Raw genomic sequence first — 20,343 nt, forward strand, 5'->3', positions numbered from 1 at the left:
ACAGTAGCTGAAAACGGACAAACAGTGCTACAGAGCACGTTTCTTGTTCTACTTCTTGTAGAATTCAGGCAGTGCAGACACTCATCATGTCATGGGTAGGCTGAGTGAAGACTGAGGTGTGGACCCAAATGCAGACCAAAAGGCGAGGATGCAGTTCAAAAATGTATTAAAGCAAAACTTAAACTGAAACAGGCTTACATGGAGCTCAAGGCAAATGTCCAAACAAAGGGGGATCCAAACTGAACATAATCCACAGGGAATCCAAGAAGCACTGACAGAGAAATCCAGAACAAGGGAATAAACCAGACATCCAGGGGGAGCATGTAAGAACACTCAACATAGACGACAACTCAGGTGAATGACATGAGCTAATCAGGCACAACAGACACACAGTGAAACAGCAAGGCAACCAGGCAGGAAACAAATACAGAACATACAGTAATAAAGAATAAACCGACACATAAGCCGACACAGATCCATAAACACAAGTACAAAAACAAAGGCAGAGGTAACAAACTAATAAGCAAGACAACAATACACAAACTAACAAGAACACTAGGCACAGAAGATTACAAAATAAAAACAGGAAGCAAAGTACACGGAAACACCCAAGGACACAGATCAAAATAATAAAACACAGAAGTACACAGACCAGGAGTGACACTAAACATGAACTAAAGCACAGAACTAAGGCACTGGACTAAGAACTGAGGCTAAGAACTAAAATACATTTACATTTAGTCATTTGGCAGACGCTTTTATCCAAAGCGACTTACATTTTAGTAACAACATACAAGCATCAACAGAGCATCAAAAACAGATCTAGAACTGACAATACATACTAGTAAGAGCAGCAATAAATACTAGTAAGAGCTCATAGTACATCTCACATCAATGGGGTAAATACCTAGGGAAGGAAGTAAGAGTAATCAAAAAGTGCATCAATACAAGATAATTGTAGGGGATAGAAGAAGAAGAGCACAGGAAGTGCATGTTAGAGGTTAGGAGTTAGAGGTGTTATAAGAGGAAGTGTTCCTCAAAAGAGATGAGTTTTCAAGAGCTTCTTGGAGTTAGAGAGGGACGCCCCTGCTCTGATGGCGTGTGGTAGCTCGTTCCACCATCGTGGTGTCACAGATGAGAATAGCCGGGACTGGGATTGCTTTGTGTGAAGGGGATGGCAGAGCCAGTGGAGGAGCATAGGGGCCAAGAAGGAACGTAAGTTTGTATTATGGAGTTTAGGTAGATGGGTGCAGACCCAGTAGTCACTCTGTATGCAAGCATTAGTGACTTAAATTTGATTCTGGAGGTCACGGGGTGCCAGTGGAGGTCACTGAGTAATGGAGTGACATGAGTCCTTTTGGGCAGATCAAAAACCAGACGCACTGCTGTGTTCTGAACCATTTGTAAGGGTTTCACCGCACAAGCTGGAAGACCTGCTAGGAGGGCATTGCAATAGTCGAGGCGAGAGATAACCATGGCCTGTACCAGAAGCTGGGTGGCATACTGAGTGAGGTAGGGCCTGATTTTCCTTAACTACAAGGCTTAGAACTAAAATAAGAGACAAGACAGATACTAAGAAAACTTAAACATGCAAATGAACAAAAGACTAAACTTAGCTGCAAAGCTCTAAACATGACAAGATCAAATAAAGCTATAGAAACACAGAATCCAAAACCAAACCCATGAAAACAGATGTGGAATAAATAAAATAATTAACAAGGCTACACAGAGAAACACAGAACCAAAACAGGAAAACATGAACACAAACCACACTCCTAACACATCACTATGATGAATATGTATGTTAGAAGAAGAAGAAGAAGAAAGAAGAAGAAGTAGTAGTAGACTCCAAGGGTCAGAGCAATTTTTTCAACCATTAGATGGCAGATGAGAATATAAGTTTTCTCTCTTCAACAAATGGATTCTGCAGCGAATATTTCTCAGATCACGGCATGTGTTGCACTGTTTTTGGGGAATCCCCTTTTCTGATGGCTCTTTCAGAGGTGTGTCAAGCAGGCTACAGACTCTTTTAATGTCGTTCAGAATTTTTCAAAGTAAAAGCTCATTACAGTAAACAAGGCAAAACATGTCAGTAACTGTTGCTGTCGTGATTGAGATCTATTTCAGCACCACTATCAAAGCATTTATTTATTTATATTTTTTGCCGCCATCAAAGCACCATAATCTGGCAGCAGGCCGGATATTATTGCTGGCGGGCAGTTTTGGCGATGGTCCATAATCACTGAGAGAATTAATGTGTTTCTCTTGTCAATGTTTGTATAAACTATTCTCTGCTGTCTCAGAAGAGACACCTTTTGTGCTGTTGTCAGCCACCGTAGCTGTCCTCTGCTCTTTGAAAGGTTAGGGGGCAGTGGTAGACTGGATAGATGGTAGCAATTCACAACCCTTGCCACTAGATGCAACTAAATCTTACACACTGAACATTTAAGTTTAGGGTACCATAATTTTTGTCCTGGCCAGTTTCATTAGTTTGTTTTTGAAAATGATGAACCACAATTCAAAAGCAATGTCATCAGTTAATTTTCAGTAACGGTTATTTCAGGACCATTGCGTTTTTTTCTTTCTTTAACCGAAGGATACCAGCAATTTTGTCCATGCCTGTAGGTGATATCAAGCTGTAGCTACACAGACCTGTTAACTGGATCCATTCATTATCGGTCTTAGTTTTCTCAGTCTTTTTTTCTGTAGTCTATCCCTTTGCCTCTCTGTGGATTTTAATTGTACCGTATCTTCGCAGCTAAACAGTGCCCATTCAGCATGGTTTATAAAGAGAGTGGTTCCCCTTGTATGGATACATGCAAATATCTAGACACAAGTTCACTGTGTGAGGACCACAAAATGGACGGCTGCTTCTGTCCTAATGGTTAGTGGTGTTTACATGTGCACACATTTCTTACTACATTGTTTCCTGTTTTATTACCTGTAATATGCACTTTGTCTTGCTCATGTCACATGTGTTTATCTCAGGAACTGTGTTTGATGATATTTCCATGAGAGGGTGCATTGCTCAATCTGAATGTCAGTGCAAGCACGACAAAATCTATAACCCTGGTGAGGTTTATCAACAGGTCGGGAAAAATTGGTATGTTACACGTTTAATAATGTAAACAAAATGTATTTGGACTCCCTAATCATGTCTTTTTGTAAACTCATATTATTTGGGTTGTTTCAGTACATGTTTTGAGGGTAGATGGGCTTGTGAGAGCCTTCAGACTCCTGCTACATGTGCAGTTGAAGAGGGTTCACATGTAACTACATTTGATGGGAAAACTTACACTTTCCATGGAGACTGTTTCTACACCCTAGCCAAGGTGGAAAGCAAGGTGAATCAGTCATTGCTTTCTTCTATTAAATGTGACACATATATAATCTGCTGATGATTAAATATTTTGCTAGGTATTTAATTCTGCTCATACTATGTGTATTTCAGGATGATGCAAGTCCAAATTTTACCATCCGGGCCCAGTTGGTGCCATGTAGACACCTAGAGTCTGACACTTGTCTTAAGAACCTTAAAATCCTGCTGAACAATGACAAAAACAACGTGAGTTAAATCCTGTCAGTTTAGAAGTAGTCATTTATAAATTCATACTGATATCTACTACACTCTAATGATGTATTTTGTTTTTATTCAGGTATTAGCGTTCACTTCAGATGGCACAGTAAGGCAGAATATGCAAAATCTTACTTTGCCACACCACTCAGGTGGGTCACACAATAACAAAACCCTGAATTATACATATTATTGTCTTATTTCATTGATGCTACAAAATCAGCAAATGATCTGACTGTTTTTGGTATTTGTCTTTATTCAAAGGTGACATCAACATATTTCATGCTTCATCCTTTCACATCTTGCTCCAGACCAGTTTTGGGTTGCAAATTCAGGTCCAGCATGTGCCCGTCATGCAAGTCTATGTCAGCTTGGTACAGAGCTACAGAGCAAAGGCACGCGGTAAGTTTTACATTTGTCTTAAAACGAAATATTGGTATCATATAACATATGACATACACTGTAAATTTAGTTCTTACAGACTGTAGGTGTCCAATTATACAGTCTATCTGATAAGGAAGTTAGAGTAATTATGATGTTTTATTTTTGTGTTGTTTGTTTGAAAGTGAAACTAATTTGGCCAGCAGGGTTGACTCCGCTGGGATAAAAGTCAATGACAGAAGACAACAAAATACAACTGTAATGAAAATGGGTCAACTGGAAAAACATGCACGAACCTACAATAAAATGACAATACTGTTATGCACATTATAAAATAAAAATCCTCAATATATGTTCGCCAAGAAATGCCAAACTGAAAGACAAGATTGACCATGAAATATTTGGTGTCTTTAGGTTTATGTGGGAACTACAACATGGTCCTGTCTGATGACATGAAGACTCCACAGGGGATTGTGGAGGGAACAGCAGCAACTTTTAGTAACTCCTGGAAGGCTAACTTCATGTGCCGAGACAGAGAGGAAAGACTTGATGACCCCTGTGCCCTCAGTGTGGAAAATGGTAAATGTGTATTTCTTTGACTATTATTCTCTGCTTGAAACTGTTTTTCTGTAATGTAATGTTATATTTACACCCATTGAACAGTGCAACACATTTGAACTCATTAAAAATTTTAAAGTTAACTGTTCTCCACTTTTAGAGAATTACGCCAAACACTGGTGCGCCTTGCTACTAAGTCCAAACAGTACCTTTGCACAGTGCCATTCAGTGATGGATCCTGAGATGTACTACAAGGTACAGCAAAACCTTTCTATTTATCTTTCACTGAATTACATTTTGATGAGTATAATTTTGTAAACGTGTTTGCTCTCATCTGCAGCGATGTACTTACGCTAGCTGTAACTGTGAAAAGAGTGAGGCCTGCCTCTGTGCGTCTTCTCCTCCTACACAAGAGCTTGTGCATCAAAGGGAGTGTTCCTGACAGACTGGAGACAGAATGTTTGCGGTAAGTATTTATTTCTTTGTTATGTTTTGGTAAAGTTGAGAGATGATTTCTGGAGTTTGATGAACATCTTCCCTTTCATCAGTTAGACATAAAACTATCTAAGTAATCAACTTTGCATTGTGCACAAACAGATAAGTACACAAGGAGCTGTCCAGCATCTCAGATCTTCTCTTACAAAAATCAGAGATGCCAGCTGACTTGTAGATCGTTGGGCGAAAAGCAACAAAGCTGCACTTCTGACTTCTTGCCTGTGGATGGCTGCTCCTGCCCTGAGGGTCTCTACCTAAATGAAGATGACTTGTGCGTCCCCATGGCAAAATGCCCCTGCTACTATAATGAAGTCTACATCCAGGCAGGAAAGTCCATCAGCATGAAAGATGACCAATGGTGAGTCAGCTGTTTGCAATTTCATTTGACTTCATATCAGTTTTTCTAGACTAAGGTTTTAGCATGATTGTAGCGTGTGTTGTATGTGAGATTAACAGAAACTAAATTGTATCTTTGTGTTGCATCTGATTTCTTTGGGTCTATTTCTAGTATGTGCACCAATGGAATACTTCATTGCCATTCTCTAAGAGTCCGTTCAGCAAGTATGCTTTTGATTTTTATTTTTCTATGCTGATGTTTTCAATTTACATATATATATATCACATTAAATTGGTGTGTCCTTCTTTGTCTATTTTTACAGCATGCCCTTTTCCAAAAGTATTCTTTAATTGCTCCACTGCGGGTGCAGGAGAGCTTGGACTGCAATGTGCTCAAAGTTGTTTAAATCTGAAGAACAATGATTGTGTGAGTTATTTTTTCTGCTGTCTAAATTGACATATTATTCTCAAATAACCTCATCTACTGTTATTTCCTGAATTTAATGGTGAACAGTTTGTTAAAATAAGGGTCCCAATTTTAACAAGTGGTTTATCAGTGAAGTGTCTGAAATACACTGCGCTCTGTCTCCTGTATGAAACATCTGGAGCCTCACTGCGCTGCATTATTATTAACTATGATGAACCAGTTGTGGGTCACATCTCTCTCTTCCAGGTTCTTTATTATGTGTTGTATTAATGTATGAGTGTTTTCTTTTACAATTTACTTTCATTATTAGAGAGGCTGCTGTCAGTCATTTTAAACGTTTGGTGGGGGGTGGGCAGTGCTGCCACCACAACCCCAGCAAACCACTGCAAAGAACAATGAGTTGGCTAGTCTAGACTTGTAGTAGCCTGGTGCACACACTGAAGAACTGATACTCCTAAAGGTCTTCTCTGTCCTTTCCTGTAGAAAGCCTTTGTTTTATCCAACCAGTCCACATTGTTGTGTACTCCCAGGAATTTGTAGTAATCCACCACCTCTATTCCTTGCCACTGAATTTTTGAGGGCTTCCTGCTCCATCTGAAGTCCATTAACAGGTCCATTGTCTTGCATATGTTGAGCTCTAGGTGTTTGTCCTCAGACTGCCTGATGGCATCAGCCACTCTTATTCAGGGAGTCTTTCAGCAGGGGTTTAGGTGCTTTGGCACAAGCCTCTCAAAGATCTACCTGAGGTGTGGATTGGGGTAGGGGCTGAGTACAAACCTGTTGAAAAACACCTCATTTGAATGGTTTTTGTGCCCTTCCACCCCTGGGCACGACTGCTTGTAGAACTCACAGGTAGATAGTAAGGTCTCAGTCCCACAGCCAGCAGATAACCTTCTTCACAGTTATATTCCTCAGGTTCCACCATTTGGAGTTCACAAAGATGGCTAGACCTCCTCCTTTCTTGTTACCGTTCCGTTTTCCCCAGTGTGCCCGATCCCTTAAAAGGCAGTCAGCCTGACCGAATAGTCTTAAATGTTCCCGCTCAGCTAGGTCTCCACACTGCACTGTCTGTACTTTCACTGGGTCGTGAGCTCTTCCATCTTGTTTGCCAGCGATCTCTTGTTCTCCATGACTAACGATGGAAAGCAAGGTTTAAATCTCCACCTTCTTATGGATGCTGGACAGAGAGGACCCAAAAGCCACGCTCAGGTGAAAGAGGATTTATTGAGGGAAAAGGGGGTTGAGGAAGTGGAGGTGAGGGAGAGGTGGATGCCGGGGGGAACACGGGCACGGGGGACCGAGGAGCAAGTAGGACAGAGGGGGCTGAGGCAGAGGAGCCGAGGAGCAGTTGGGGCCAAGGAGGCTGGACGAGGGAACTGGGAGGCACCGGGGACAGAGGAAGAGAGGAGGCACGGGAGGACTGACCGGGGGGTTGGTGGAGGAGTGTGGTGGCAGGCTGACTGTGAGGCACGAGGGGAAGCGGAGAGGGTGCCGTGGAAGACGCCCGAGGGGAAAGGGCAGGCAGGCAGGCAAGCCCAGCTGACTAGACGAAGGACGGAGGTGAGTGGACCTGGGGAAAGACAGACAGACAGACAGACAGACAGGATTAGTAACAGGGAAAACAGGAAACCGGTAACAGAGATGTGGCAAAAGGCTTGAGGCAAGCAGTGGCACCAGGTCAGGAGCAACGACCATCAAGCAGCGATTGTGTGGAGAACCGGGTTTGAAATACTGGCAGGGATGGAGTTGATTGCTGGCAGGTGTGGCAGGCAGAGGAGGTGGCTGACGAGGTGCAGGTATGGATCGTCAGTTAGGCTCAGGAGCAGAGAGAGAGAGGGAGAACACAAGCAAGGAGAGCAGAGGAGACACAGACCAGCAGGCCAAAAACACAAGGGAAAAAATAGAATCACAAGAAAAAAGGAGAAATAAACAGGACACTCACCATCAGCCAGGCTGCCACCACAACACACCTACCTTTCCGGCTTCTCACATGCCTTCATTCCCCCTCTCTCTTTCCGCGTTGTCTTCATTGTCATTCCACTGGTATGTCTGTTGGCGGGGCCCTTGCTTGTACCCAATATGAGAGAGAGAATAAAGTGATTCTCTCATATAGGGCAGCATTCTCTGCCTGGTTGTCGTCGAGCTGTGACACATGCCGACGTATAGCTTAACTAAACTGATTTAAATCGTAACATGTTTTACAACTTCAGCGTGAATAGGTTTGAAAAGTTGAAAATAAAGTTAAATAATGTTAGGGCTAGAGCTTTGAGTAGTAGTAGTAGTAGTAATGTTTTCTTGTTTTCTATCACTGTGATCTCTCCATCTACCCAGGACTCCCCAGAGTGTGCATCTGGCTGTCAGTGTCCAGGTGGCCTTATTGATGATGGAAAAGGCTCCTGTGTAAAAGTCCATGAATGTCCATGTCAGCATGATGGGCATCTTTATGCCCCTGGAACACAAATCCGTAACCAGTGCAACAGCTGGTATGAACTTGTTTTTAATCACATGTCCAATGTAGCAGTGTAAACAAATATCATATTTGCCTGCATGTTTTACTATTATTTTTAACAATTTCTGATACATCTAGTACCTGCAAAAGTGGAAATTGGGAGTGCACAGAGAAAAGATGTCCGGGAACTTGCATTATTTATGGGAGTGGTCACTACAATACATTTGATCAGCGATCATATGGGTTTCAAGGACATTGTGACTCTGTTGCTGTTAAGGTAAACAAAGCATGTCAAAATCTTCCATGATTTTATGTTCTAGCTTTTCTTTAATAATGTTAGTATTCTGGATTAGTAAAGGCCAATCTGAAGTTTGATTTGATCAATGGTCTCATGTCTACTATGAAGTGAACTTGCAAAATGTTTAATGAATATCTCTTTTTTAAGAACAACTGTGGCAATAAAACAGTGCAAGGCAAGTTTGGTGTTATCACAGAAAATGTACCATGTGGAACTACAGGCACCACATGCTCTAAAACTGTTAGAATCCATCTGGGGGTAAGACAAAATACCAGCACCTGATATTCTATGCCTAACATATTGAGCACAATTTAACGAATTATGTCATATATCAAGCTGCATTTTTACAATCACAATGAAAGCAACAAAATCTCTTTAACATTGCAGCGAATGGAAGTCAAACTATCAAAGGGTCACTATAAGGAAGAGGACCTTGGAGATGGCCCTCAGATTCAGTACAAAATAAGGAGGGTTGGGTTGTATCTGGTTATAGAATCTGCCATTGGTCTGACAGTGATGTGGGATCGCAAAACAACTGTTCGCATCCTCCTTGAACCACAGCACAAAGTGAGTCACAGTCATTGTTGCAGTGATGATGACTGAAATTTCTCAGAGTAAGAGCTTAGAGTTTTGATATGATGGACCATCTTTTTCTCATCTGTAGTTTATCTGTCTTTGCTGATCATTTTCTTCACTTAAAAAGCTTTAGGAGAACAATGGCACTGATGTACAGCATGTACACATTGCAGAAAAAGTCCTTAAGGAACTTATTCCAATATTTATTACATATGATGTAAATACAATAGAATATTGTGCTTGTCAACGTAATACAGGTTTATTGATGCCTGAAAAATGCTTGTTTCTTGTATCGATATAGAATATTGTTATTATTATTTATAACTGATTAAGTTTGTTCGGCCATACAGGGAGAGGTATGTGGCCTATGTGGAGATTTTGATGGTGATGGACAGAATGACTTCACCACCCAGGGTCAGCTGGCAGTGAGCAATCCATTAGAGTTTGCAAACAGTTGGAAAGTGTCAAGCAGCTGCCCAGATGTGGAAATGAATGTTGACCCTTGTGGAGCAAGACCCACTAGACATCACTGGGCAAAAATGATGTGCAACATTATAATTGCAAAGGATGGTACTTTCAAAGACTGCCACAATAAGGTAATGGCAGATTTCTTTCTAATTTATCACAATATAAAGTTAAATGATTGAAAACATCAAACAGATTTTTTTTATCTGTCAAATATTTTGATAACCGAACAGGTAGATTCCCATCCATTTTATGAAAACTGTGTGACAGACTCATGTGCCTGCGACTCTGGAGGAGACTGTGAGTGTTTCTGCACAGCAGTTGCATCTTATGCTCAAGCTTGTAATGAGGCCGGTGTCTGTGTTGCATGGAGAACTCCAGAAATCTGTCGTAAGTAAACAACTATTATCCCTCAGATTAAACTGCGGTTTCCAAGACCAGTTTTTAGATCCCCAAATTCTTATGACACCAGCATTTAGAGATTTGATATGTGATGTATATATGAGAATGGTTTGCTCTTCTTTTCTTTATAAAAATGACTAAATCTAATATTCTGCCCTGTTAATTTTTTTAAATTTGTTTAATGTGAATGGACACCAAATCTAATGAAAGCTGACATATACGACAGCAACTCTGAGAGCATCTGTGCATGCTTTGTTAAAAGTATATTTTAAACACCGCAGTGATTTGTGTAGTTAAATATAAATGTAATTTTGTAATATAAAATCTTATTTGTTAATGGCCTAAAATAAATATAATGGAAGAACACACCAGATGGAATTTGAAGTTTGTGTTCTCAGTGACAATTAAGACATTAATCTACTTATTTTAATTTAACAATTTAAATGAACATGGCCTTTATTTAAAACATAACATCCATTCTATCTTCTATTCTAGCTGTCTTTTGTGACTACTACAACAGCCCAGGTGAATGCAAGTGGCACTACAACGCTTGCCACACACCTTGCTATAAGACCTGCTTCAATCCACAAGGAAATTGCAGCAACTCTTTACCCCACCTGGAAGGTAAAAGGTTAACTCACAATGGCTCACCTTACCACTGATTAATTTGCTAATAAAAATCTTAATATTTCCTTATGTTGAACTGCTCCTGTTTGACAAACTTGTGACACATTAAGAAACTATGTTTACAAACAGCCTGTCCCAGTTGTCAAACGTTAAAATACAATCTAAATAGTAACTTTTACTGCCTGAAAATAATGTGTGATGTTTCCACTGTGCTTTTGCAGGTTGTTACCCTGTATGCCCAGAAGACAAGCCCATATTTGATGAGGAGAACCGGACATGCGTGGTCCGATGTAAAGGTTGCTTTTACAATGGAACTAGATATAAGGAAGGTCAAGTTATTTACAACGTGACTGAACATTCGGGAATGTGCAACATTGCAAAGTGCATAGATGAAACAGTGATATTTGAAAATGAAATCTGCCCACCCAAGGTGCCTATTATTGTCATCACTACAACTACTGAACCTACTACTACAAATGAAGCGCCAACTACTACCACAAGGTCTACAACACCACCTACTGAACCTAGTACTACAACTGAAGTTCCAACTACAACCACAGAATCTACAACACCAGTTCCAACCACAACAACATCTAAATCTACAACACCAACAGAACCGACTACTACAACTGAAGCGACAACTACAACCACAAGATCTACAACACCACTAACTAAACCTACAACTACAACTGAAGCGACAACTACAACAACACCAAAGACTACAACAACACCAACTGAATCTACTGCTACAACTGAAGTGCCAACTACAACCACAATGTCTACAACACCACCTACTAAACCTACAACAATACCAACTGAATCTACTACTACAACTGAAGCGACAACTACAACCACAATGTCTACAACACCACCTACTAAACCTACAACACCAACTAAACCTACAACTACAACTGAAGTTCCAACTACAACCACAGAATCTACAACACCAGTTCCAACCACAACAACATCGAAATCTACAACACCAACTGAACCTACTACTACTACTGAAGCGACAACTACAACAACACCAAAGACTACAACAACACCAACTGAATCTACTGCTACCACTGAAGTGCCAACTACATCCACAATGTCTTCAACACCACCTACTAAACCTACAACAACACCAACTGAATCTACTACTACAACTGAGGTGCCAACTACAACCACAGAATCTACAACAACACCAGTCACAGTATCTACGACTCCTTCAACAACTACTCCTGCTCCCTGTAATACTAAAATGAATAGATGTGAGTGGTCAGAGTGGTATGATGTGTATGACCCAAAAAATGACAACAGTGACTTGGAAACATATGAGAACATCAGAAATAGCGGTAAACAGGTATGTCAAGATCCTAGCAACATTGAATGTGGATCGACAGTTGACACTAGGAAAAACTTCAATGACTTTGTGAGTGAAACTGGCCAAGTTGTTACTTGTGATCTGAAAAATGGTTTAACATGTCAACAAAAGGACCAGATAAGTCCTCCACTGAAGTGCTTTAACTATAGGATCAGAGTACAATGTTGTAAAATGGTAGATGAACCATGTACAACTACTCCCGTCACTACTAAACCTAGTACTACAACTGAAGTTCCAACTACAACCACAATGTCTACAACACCACATACTGAACCTACTACAACAACTGAAGTTCCAACTTCAACCACAATGTCTACAACACCACCTACTAAACCTACAACAACACCAACTGAATCTACTGCTACAACTGAAGTGCCAACTACAACCAATGTCTACAACACCACATACTGAACATACTACTACAACAACTGAATCTACTACTACAACTGAAGTGCCAACTACAACCACAATGTCCACAACACCACATACTGTACCTACAACTACAACTGAAGTTCCAACTACAACCACAGAATCTACAACACCAGTTCCAACCACAACAACATCTAAATCTACAACACCAACTGAACCTACTGCTACAACTGAAGCGCCAACTACATCCACAATGTCTACACACCACCTACTAAACCTACAACAACAACAACTGATCTACTACTACAACTGAAGTGCCAACTACAACCACAATGTCCACAACACCAACTAAACCTACAACTACAACTGAAGTTCCAACTACAACCACAGAATCTACAACACCAGTTCCAACCACAACAACATCGAAATCTACAACACCAACTGAACCTACTACTACTACTGAAGCGACAACTACAACAACACCAAAGACTACAACAACACCAACTGAATCTACTGCTACCACTGAAGTGCCAACTACATCCACAATGTCTTCAACACCACCTACTAAACCTACAACAACACCAACTGAATCTACTACTACAACTGAGGTGCCAACTACAACCACAGAATCTACAACAACACCAGTCACAGTATCTACGACTCCTTCAACAACTACTCCTGCTCCCTGTAATACTAAAATGAATAGATGTGAGTGGTCAGAGTGGTATGATGTGTATGACCCAAAAAATGACAACAGTGACTTGGAAACATATGAGAACATCAGAAATAGCGGTAAACAGGTATGTCAAGATCCTAGCAACATTGAATGTGGATCGACAGTTGACACTAGGAAAAACTTCAATGACTTTGTGAGTGAAACTGGCCAAGTTGTTACTTGTGATCTGAAAAATGGTTTAACATGTCAACAAAAGGACCAGATAAGTCCTCCACTGAAGTGCTTTAACTATAGGATCAGAGTACAATGTTGTAAAATGGTAGATGAACCATGTACAACTACTCCCGTCACTACTAAACCTAGTACTACAACTGAAGTTCCAACTACAACCACAATGTCTACAACACCACATACTGAACCTACTACAACAACTGAAGTTCCAACTTCAACCACAATGTCTACAACACCACCTACTAAACCTACAACAACACCAACTGAATCTACTGCTACAACTGAAGTGCCAACTACAACCACAATGTCTACAACACCACATACTGAACATACTACTACAACAACTGAATCTACTACTACAACTGAAGTGCCAACTACAACCACAATGTCTACAACACCACATACTGAACCTACTACTACAACTGAAGTTCCAACTACAACCACAGAATCTACAACACCAGTTCCAACCACAACAACATCTAAATCTACAACACCAACTGAACCTACTGCTACAACTGAAGCGCCAACTACATCCACAATGTCTACAACACCACCTACTAAACCTACAACAACAACAACTGAATCTACTACTACAACTGAAGTGCCAACTACAACCACAATGTCCACAACACCAACTAAACCTACAACTACAACTGAAGTTCCAACTACAACCACAGAATCTACAACACCAGTTCCAACCACAACAACATCTAAATCTACAACACCAACTGAACCTACTACTACTACTGAAGCGACAACTACAAAAACACCAAAGACTACAACAACACCAACTGAATCTACTGCTACAACTGAAGTGCCAACTACATCCACAATGTCTACAATACCACCTACTAAACCTACAACAACACCAACTGAATCTACTACTACAACTGAGGTGCCAACTACAACCACAGTATCTACAACAACACCAGTCACAGTATCTACGACTCCTTCAACAACTACTCCTGCTCCCTGTAATACTAAAATGAATAGATGTGAGTGGTCAGAGTGGTATGATGTGTATGACCCAAAAAATGACAACAGTGACTTGGAAACATATGAGAACATCAGAAATAGCGGTAAACAGGTATGTCAAGATCCGAGCAACATTGAATGTGGATCGACAGTTGACACTAGGAAAAACTTCAATGACTTTGTGAGTGAAACTGGCCAAGTTGTTACTTGTGATCTGAAAAATGGTTTAACATGTCAACAAAAGGACCAGATAAGTCCTCCACTGAAGTGCTTTAACTATAGGATCAGAGTACAATGTTGTAAAATGGTAGATGAACCATGTACAACTACTCCCGTCACTACTAAACCTAGTACTACAACTGAAGTTCCAACTACAACCACAGAATCTACAACACCGGTTCCAACCACAACAACATCTAAATCTACAACTCCAACTGAACCTACTACTACAACTGAAGTGACAACTACAATCACAAGATCGACAACACCACTAACTAAACCTACTGCTACAACTGAAGCGACAACGATAACAACACCAAAGACTACAACAACACCAAGTGAATCTACTGCTACAACTGAAGCGCCAACTACATCCACATGTCTACAACACCACCTACTAAACCTACAACAACACCAACTGAACCTACTACTACAACTGAAGTGCCAACTACAACCACAATGTCCACACACCACATACTGTACCTACAACTACAACTGAAGTTCCAACTACAACCACAGAATCTACAACACCAGTTCCAACCACAACAACATCGAAATCTACAACACCAACTGAACCTACTACTACTACTGAAGCGACAACTACAACAACACCAAAGACTACAACAACTCCAATTGAATCTACTGCTACAACTGAATTGCCAACAACATCCACAATGTCTACAACACCACCTACTAAACCTACAACAACACCAACTAACCTACTGCTACAACTGAAGCGACAACTACAACCACAGAATCTACAACAACACCAGTCACAGTATCTACGACTCCTTCAACAACTACTCCTGCTCCCTGTAATACTAAAATGAATAGATGTGAGTGGTCAGAGTGGTATGATGTGTATGACCCAAAAAATGACAACAGTGACTTGGAAACATATGAGAACATCAGAAATAGCGGTAACAGGTATGTCAAGATCCGAGCAACATTGAATGTGGATCGACAGTTGACACTAGGAAAAACTTCAATGACTTTGTGAGTGAAACTGGCCAAGTTGTTACTTGTGATCTGAAAATGGTTTAACATGTCAACAAAGGACCAGATAAGTCCTCCACTGAAGTGCTTTAACTATAGGATCAGAGTACAATGTTGTAAAATGGTAGATGAACCATGTACAACTACTCCCGTCACTACTAAACCTAGTACTACAACTGAAGTTCCAACTACAACCACAGAATCTACAACACCGGTTCCAACCACAACAACATCTAAATCTACAACTCCAACTGAACCTACTACTACAACTGAAGTGACAACTACAATCACAAGATCGACAACACCACTAACTAAACCTACTGCTACAACTGAAGCGACAACGATAACAACACCAAAGACTACAACAAACCAAGTGAATCTACTGCTACAACTGAAGCACCAACTACATCCACAATGTCTACAACACCACCTACTAAACCTACAACAACACCAACTGAACCTACTACTACAACTGAAGTGCCAACTACAACCACAATGTCCACAACACCACATACTGTACCTACAACTACAACTGAAGTTCCAACTACAACCACAGAATCTACAACACCAGTTCCAACCACAACAACATCGAAATCTACAACACCAACTGAACCTACTACTACTACTGAAGCGACAACTACAACAACACCAAAGACTACAACAACTCCAATTGAATCTACTGCTACAACTGAATTGCCAACAACATCCACAATGTCTACAACACCACCTACTAAACCTACAACAACACCAACTAAACCTACTGCTACAACTGAAGCGACAACTACAACCACAGAATCTACAACAACACCAGTCACAGTATCTACGACTCCTTCAACAACTACTCCTGCTCCCTGTAATACTAAAATGAATAGATGTGAGTGGTCAGAGTGGTATGATGTGTATGACCCAAAAAATGACAACAGTGACTTGGAAACATATGAGAACATCAGAAATAGCGGTAAACAGGTATGTCAAGATCCGAGCAACATTGAATGTGGATCGACAGTTGACACTAGGAAAAACTTCAATGACTTTGTGAGTGAAACTGGCCAAGTTGTTACTTGTGATCTGAAAAATGGTTTAACATGTCAACAAAAGGACCAGATAAGTCCTCCACTGAAGTGCTTTAACTATAGGATCAGAGTACAATGTTGTAAAATGGTAGATGAACCATGTACAACTACTCCCGTCACTACTAAACCTAGTACTACAACTGAAGTTCCAACTACAACCACAGAATCTACAACACCGGTTCCAACCACAACAACATCTAAATCTACAACTCCAACTGAACCTACTACTACAACTGAAGTGACAACTACAATCACAAGATCGACAACACCACTAACTAAACCTACTGCTACAACTGAAGCGACAACGATAACAACACCAAAGACTACAACAACCCCAACGAATCTACTGCTACAACTGAAGCGCCAACTACATCCACAATGTCTACAACACCACCTACTAAACCTACAACAACACCAACTGAACCTACTACAACTGAAGTGCCAACTACAACCACAATGTCCACAACACCACATACTGTACCTACAACTACAACTGAAGTTCCAACTACAACCACAGAATCTACAACACCAGTTCCAACCACAACAACATCGAAATCTACAACACCAACTGAACCTACTACTACTACTGAAGCGACAACTACAACAACACCAAAGACTACAACAACACCAACTGAATCTACTGCTACAACTGAATTGCCAACTACATCCACAATGTCTACAATACCACCTACTAAACCTACAACAACACCAACTGAATCTACTACTACAACTGAGGTGCTAACTACAACCACAGAATCTACAACAACACCAGTCACAGTATCTACGACTCCTTCAACAACTACTCCTGCTCCCTGTAATACTAAAATGAATAGATGTGAGTGGTCAGAGTGGTATGATGTGTATGACCCAAAAAATGACAACAGTGACTTGGAAACATATGAGAACATCAGAAATAGCGGTAAACAGGTATGTCAAGATCCGAGCAACATTGAATGTGGATCGACAGTTGACACTAGGAAAAACTTCAATGACTTTGTGAGTGAAACTGGCCAAGTTGTTACTTGTGATCTGAAAAATGGTTTAACATGTCAACAAAAGGACCAGATAAGTCCTCCACTGAAGTGCTTTAACTATAGGATCAGAGTACAATGTTGTAAAATGGTAGATGAACCATGTACAACTACTCCCGTCACTACTAAACCTAGTACTACAACTGAAGTTCCAACTACAACACAGAATCTACAACACCGGTTCCAACCACAACAACATCTAAATCTACAACTCCAACTGAACCTACTACTACAACTGAAGTGACAACTACAACCACAAGATCGACAACACCACTAACTAAACCTACTGCTACAACTGAAGCGACAACAATAACAACACCAAAGACTACAACAACCCCAACTGAATCTACTGCTACAACTGAAGCGCCAACTACATCCACAATGTCTACAACACCACCTACTAAACCTACAACAACACCAACTGAACCTACTACTACAACTGAAGTGCCAACTACAACCACAATGTCCACACACCACATACTGTACCTACAACTACAACTGAAGTTCCAACTACAACCACAGAATCTACAACACCAGTTCCAACCACAACAACATCGAAATCTACAACACCAACTGAACCTACTACTACTACTGAAGCGACAACTACAACAACACCAAAGACTACAACAACTCCAATTGAATCTACTGCTACAACTGAAGTTCCAACAACATCCACAATGTCTACAACACCACCTACTAAACCTACAACAACACCAACTGAATCTACTACTACAACTGAGGTGCCAACTACAACCACAGTATCTACAACAACACCAGTCACAGTATCTACGACTCCTTCAACAACTACTCCTGCTCCCTGTAATACTAAAATGAATAGATGTGAGTGGTCAGAGTGGTATGATGTGTATGACCCAAAAAATGACAACAGTGACTTGGAAACATATGAGAACATCAGAAATAGCGGTAAACAGGTATGTCAAGATCCGAGCAACATTGAATGTGGATCGACAGTTGACACTAGGAAAAACTTCAATGACTTTGTGAGTGAAACTGGCCAAGTTGTTACTTGTGATCTGAAAAATGGTTTAACATGTCAACAAAAGGACCAGATAAGTCCTCCACTGAAGTGCTTTAACTATAGGATCAGAGTACAATGTTGTAAAATGGTAGATGAACCATGTACAACTACTCCCGTCACTACTAAACCTAGTACTACAACTGAAGTTCCAACTACAACCACAGAATCTACAACACCGGTTCCAACCACAACAATATCTAAATCTACAACTCCAACTGAACCTACTACTACAACTGAAGTGATAACTACAACCACAAGATCGACAACACCACTAACTAAACCTACTGCTACAACTGAAGCGACAACGATAACAACACCAAAGACTACAACAACCCCAACTGAATCTACTGCTACAACTGAAGCGCCAACTACATCCACAATGTCTACAACACCACCTACTAAACCTACAACAACACCAACTGAACCTACTACTACAACTGAAGTGCCAACTACAACCACAATGTCCACAACACCACATACTGTACCTACAACTACAACTGAAGTTCCAACTACAACCACAGAATCTACAACACCAGTTCCAACCACAACAACATCGAAATCTACAACACAACTGAACCTACTACTACTACTGAAGCGACAACTACAACAACACCAAAGACTACAACAACTCCAATTGAATCTACTGCTACAACTGAATTGCCAACAACATCCACAATGTCTACAACACCACCTACTAAACCTACAACAACACCAACTGAATCTACTACTACAACTGAGGTGCCAACTACAACCACAGAATCTACAACACCGGTTCCAACCACAACAACATCTAAATCTACAACTCCAACTGAACCTACTACTACAACTGAAGTGATAACTACAATCACAAGATCGACAACACCACTAACTAAACCTACTGCTACAACTGAAGCGACAACGATAACAACACCAAAGACTACAACAACCCCAACTGAATCTACTGCTACAACTGAAGCGCCAACTACATCCACAATGTCTACAACACCACCTACTAAACCTACAACAACACCAACTGAACCTACTACTACAACTGAAGTGCCAACTACAACCACAATGTCCACAACACCACATACTGTACCTACAACTACAACTGAAGTTCCAACTACAACCACAGAATCTACAACACCAGTTCCAACCACAACAACATCGAAATCTACAACACCAACTGAACCTACTACTACTACTGAAGCGACAAGTACAACAACACCAAAGACCACAACAACTCCAATTGAATCTACTGCTACAACTGAATTGCCAACAACATCCACAATGTCTACAACACCACCTACTAAACCTACAACAACACCAACTGAATCTACTACTACAACTGAGGTGCCAACTACAACCACAGAATCTACAACAACACCAGTCACAGTATCTACGACTCCTTCAACAACTACTCCTGCTCCCTGTAATACTAAAATGAATAGATGTGAGTGGTCAGAGTGGTATGATGTGTATGACCCAAAAATGACAACAGTGACTTGGAAACATATGAGAACATCAGAAATAGCGGTAAACAGGTATGTCAAGATCCGAGCAACATTGAATGTGGATCGACAGTTGACACTAGGAAAAACTTCAATGACTTTGTGAGTGAAACTGGCCAAGTTGTTACTTGTGATCTGAAAAATGGTTTAACATGTCAACAAAAGGACCAGATAAGTCCTCCACTGAAGTGCTTTAACTATAGGATCAGAGTACAATGTTGTAAAATGGTAGATGAACCATGTACAACTACTCCCGTCACTACTAACCTAGTACTACAACTGAAGTTCCA

General features: G+C 40.6%; 5 protein-coding genes across 5 annotated transcripts in view; all 5 read left to right on the forward strand.

Annotated features, from left to right (window-relative positions):
- Positions 1-12,365, forward strand: part of LOC119893781 (mucin-2-like) — a 40,814-nt gene extending 28,449 nt beyond the window's left edge. The window contains 22 exon segments of the mRNA XM_038706116.1: positions 2,759-2,884; positions 2,989-3,103; positions 3,194-3,344; positions 3,452-3,565; positions 3,657-3,726; positions 3,839-3,976; positions 4,370-4,534; positions 4,674-4,768; positions 4,854-4,908; positions 4,911-4,979; positions 5,111-5,366; positions 5,517-5,569; positions 6,427-6,529; positions 6,884-7,331; positions 8,103-8,254; positions 8,359-8,497; positions 8,666-8,776; positions 8,906-9,085; positions 9,445-9,690; positions 9,793-9,949; positions 10,457-10,585; positions 10,810-12,365. Coding sequence (XP_038562044.1) covers positions 2,759-2,884; positions 2,989-3,103; positions 3,194-3,344; positions 3,452-3,565; positions 3,657-3,726; positions 3,839-3,976; positions 4,370-4,534; positions 4,674-4,768; positions 4,854-4,908; positions 4,911-4,979; positions 5,111-5,366; positions 5,517-5,569; positions 6,427-6,529; positions 6,884-7,331; positions 8,103-8,254; positions 8,359-8,497; positions 8,666-8,776; positions 8,906-9,085; positions 9,445-9,690; positions 9,793-9,949; positions 10,457-10,585; positions 10,810-12,365 — 4,628 coding nt within the window.
- A 656-nt stretch (positions 12,366-13,021) lies between these two features.
- LOC119893782 (mucin-2-like) lies at positions 13,022-15,135 on the forward strand (the record flags this gene model as incomplete). Its single annotated transcript, XM_038706117.1, has 3 exons — positions 13,022-13,031; positions 13,674-14,865; positions 14,925-15,135. Coding segments are annotated over exons 1-3 (1,413 nt in total), but the record flags the coding sequence as incomplete, so codon positions are not given.
- Positions 15,136-15,826: 691 nt separating this feature from the next.
- On the forward strand, positions 15,827-17,311 carry LOC119893783 (mucin-2-like). Its single transcript, XM_038706118.1, has 2 exons — positions 15,827-16,873; positions 17,229-17,311. The coding sequence occupies exons 1-2, from the start codon at positions 15,835-15,837 to the stop codon at positions 17,309-17,311; spliced, it is 1,122 nt and encodes a 373-aa protein (XP_038562046.1). The 5' UTR covers positions 15,827-15,834.
- A 393-nt stretch (positions 17,312-17,704) lies between these two features.
- On the forward strand, positions 17,705-19,119 carry LOC119893784 (mucin-2-like; the record flags this gene model as incomplete). The annotated part of the gene is made up of 2 exons (XM_038706119.1): positions 17,705-17,968; positions 18,028-19,119. Coding segments are annotated over exons 1-2 (1,155 nt in total), but the record flags the coding sequence as incomplete, so codon positions are not given.
- Positions 19,120-19,157: 38 nt separating this feature from the next.
- LOC119893905 (cell wall protein DAN4-like) lies at positions 19,158-20,334 on the forward strand. Its single transcript, XM_038706312.1, has one exon. The coding sequence runs from the start codon at positions 19,239-19,241 to the stop codon at positions 20,157-20,159; it is 921 nt and encodes a 306-aa protein (XP_038562240.1). The 5' UTR covers positions 19,158-19,238; the 3' UTR covers positions 20,160-20,334.
- The last annotated feature ends 9 nt before the right edge of the window (positions 20,335-20,343 follow it).

Source organism: Micropterus salmoides, unplaced genomic scaffold (genome assembly GCF_014851395.1).
Source record: "Micropterus salmoides isolate LMB-PRFRI ecotype aquatic unplaced genomic scaffold, ASM1485139v1 Ms_hic_scaffold_8, whole genome shotgun sequence".
Taxonomy (NCBI): domain Eukaryota; kingdom Metazoa; phylum Chordata; class Actinopteri; order Centrarchiformes; family Centrarchidae; genus Micropterus; species Micropterus salmoides.

What these genes read in the sequence shown, in the direction of transcription:
- LOC119893783 (XM_038706118.1), top strand. Translation starts at nt 15,835, where the DNA reads ATGTCTACAACACCACCTACTAAACCTACAACAACACCAACTGAACCT. An exon ending in GCGCCAACTACATCCACAAT is followed by an intron (nt 16,874 to 17,228) that starts GTCTACAACACC and finishes ACTACAACTGAG; the next exon opens with GTGCTAACTACAACCACAGA.
- LOC119893905 (XM_038706312.1), top strand. Translation starts at nt 19,239, where the DNA reads ATGTCTACAACACCACCTACTAAACCTACAACAACACCAACTGAATCT.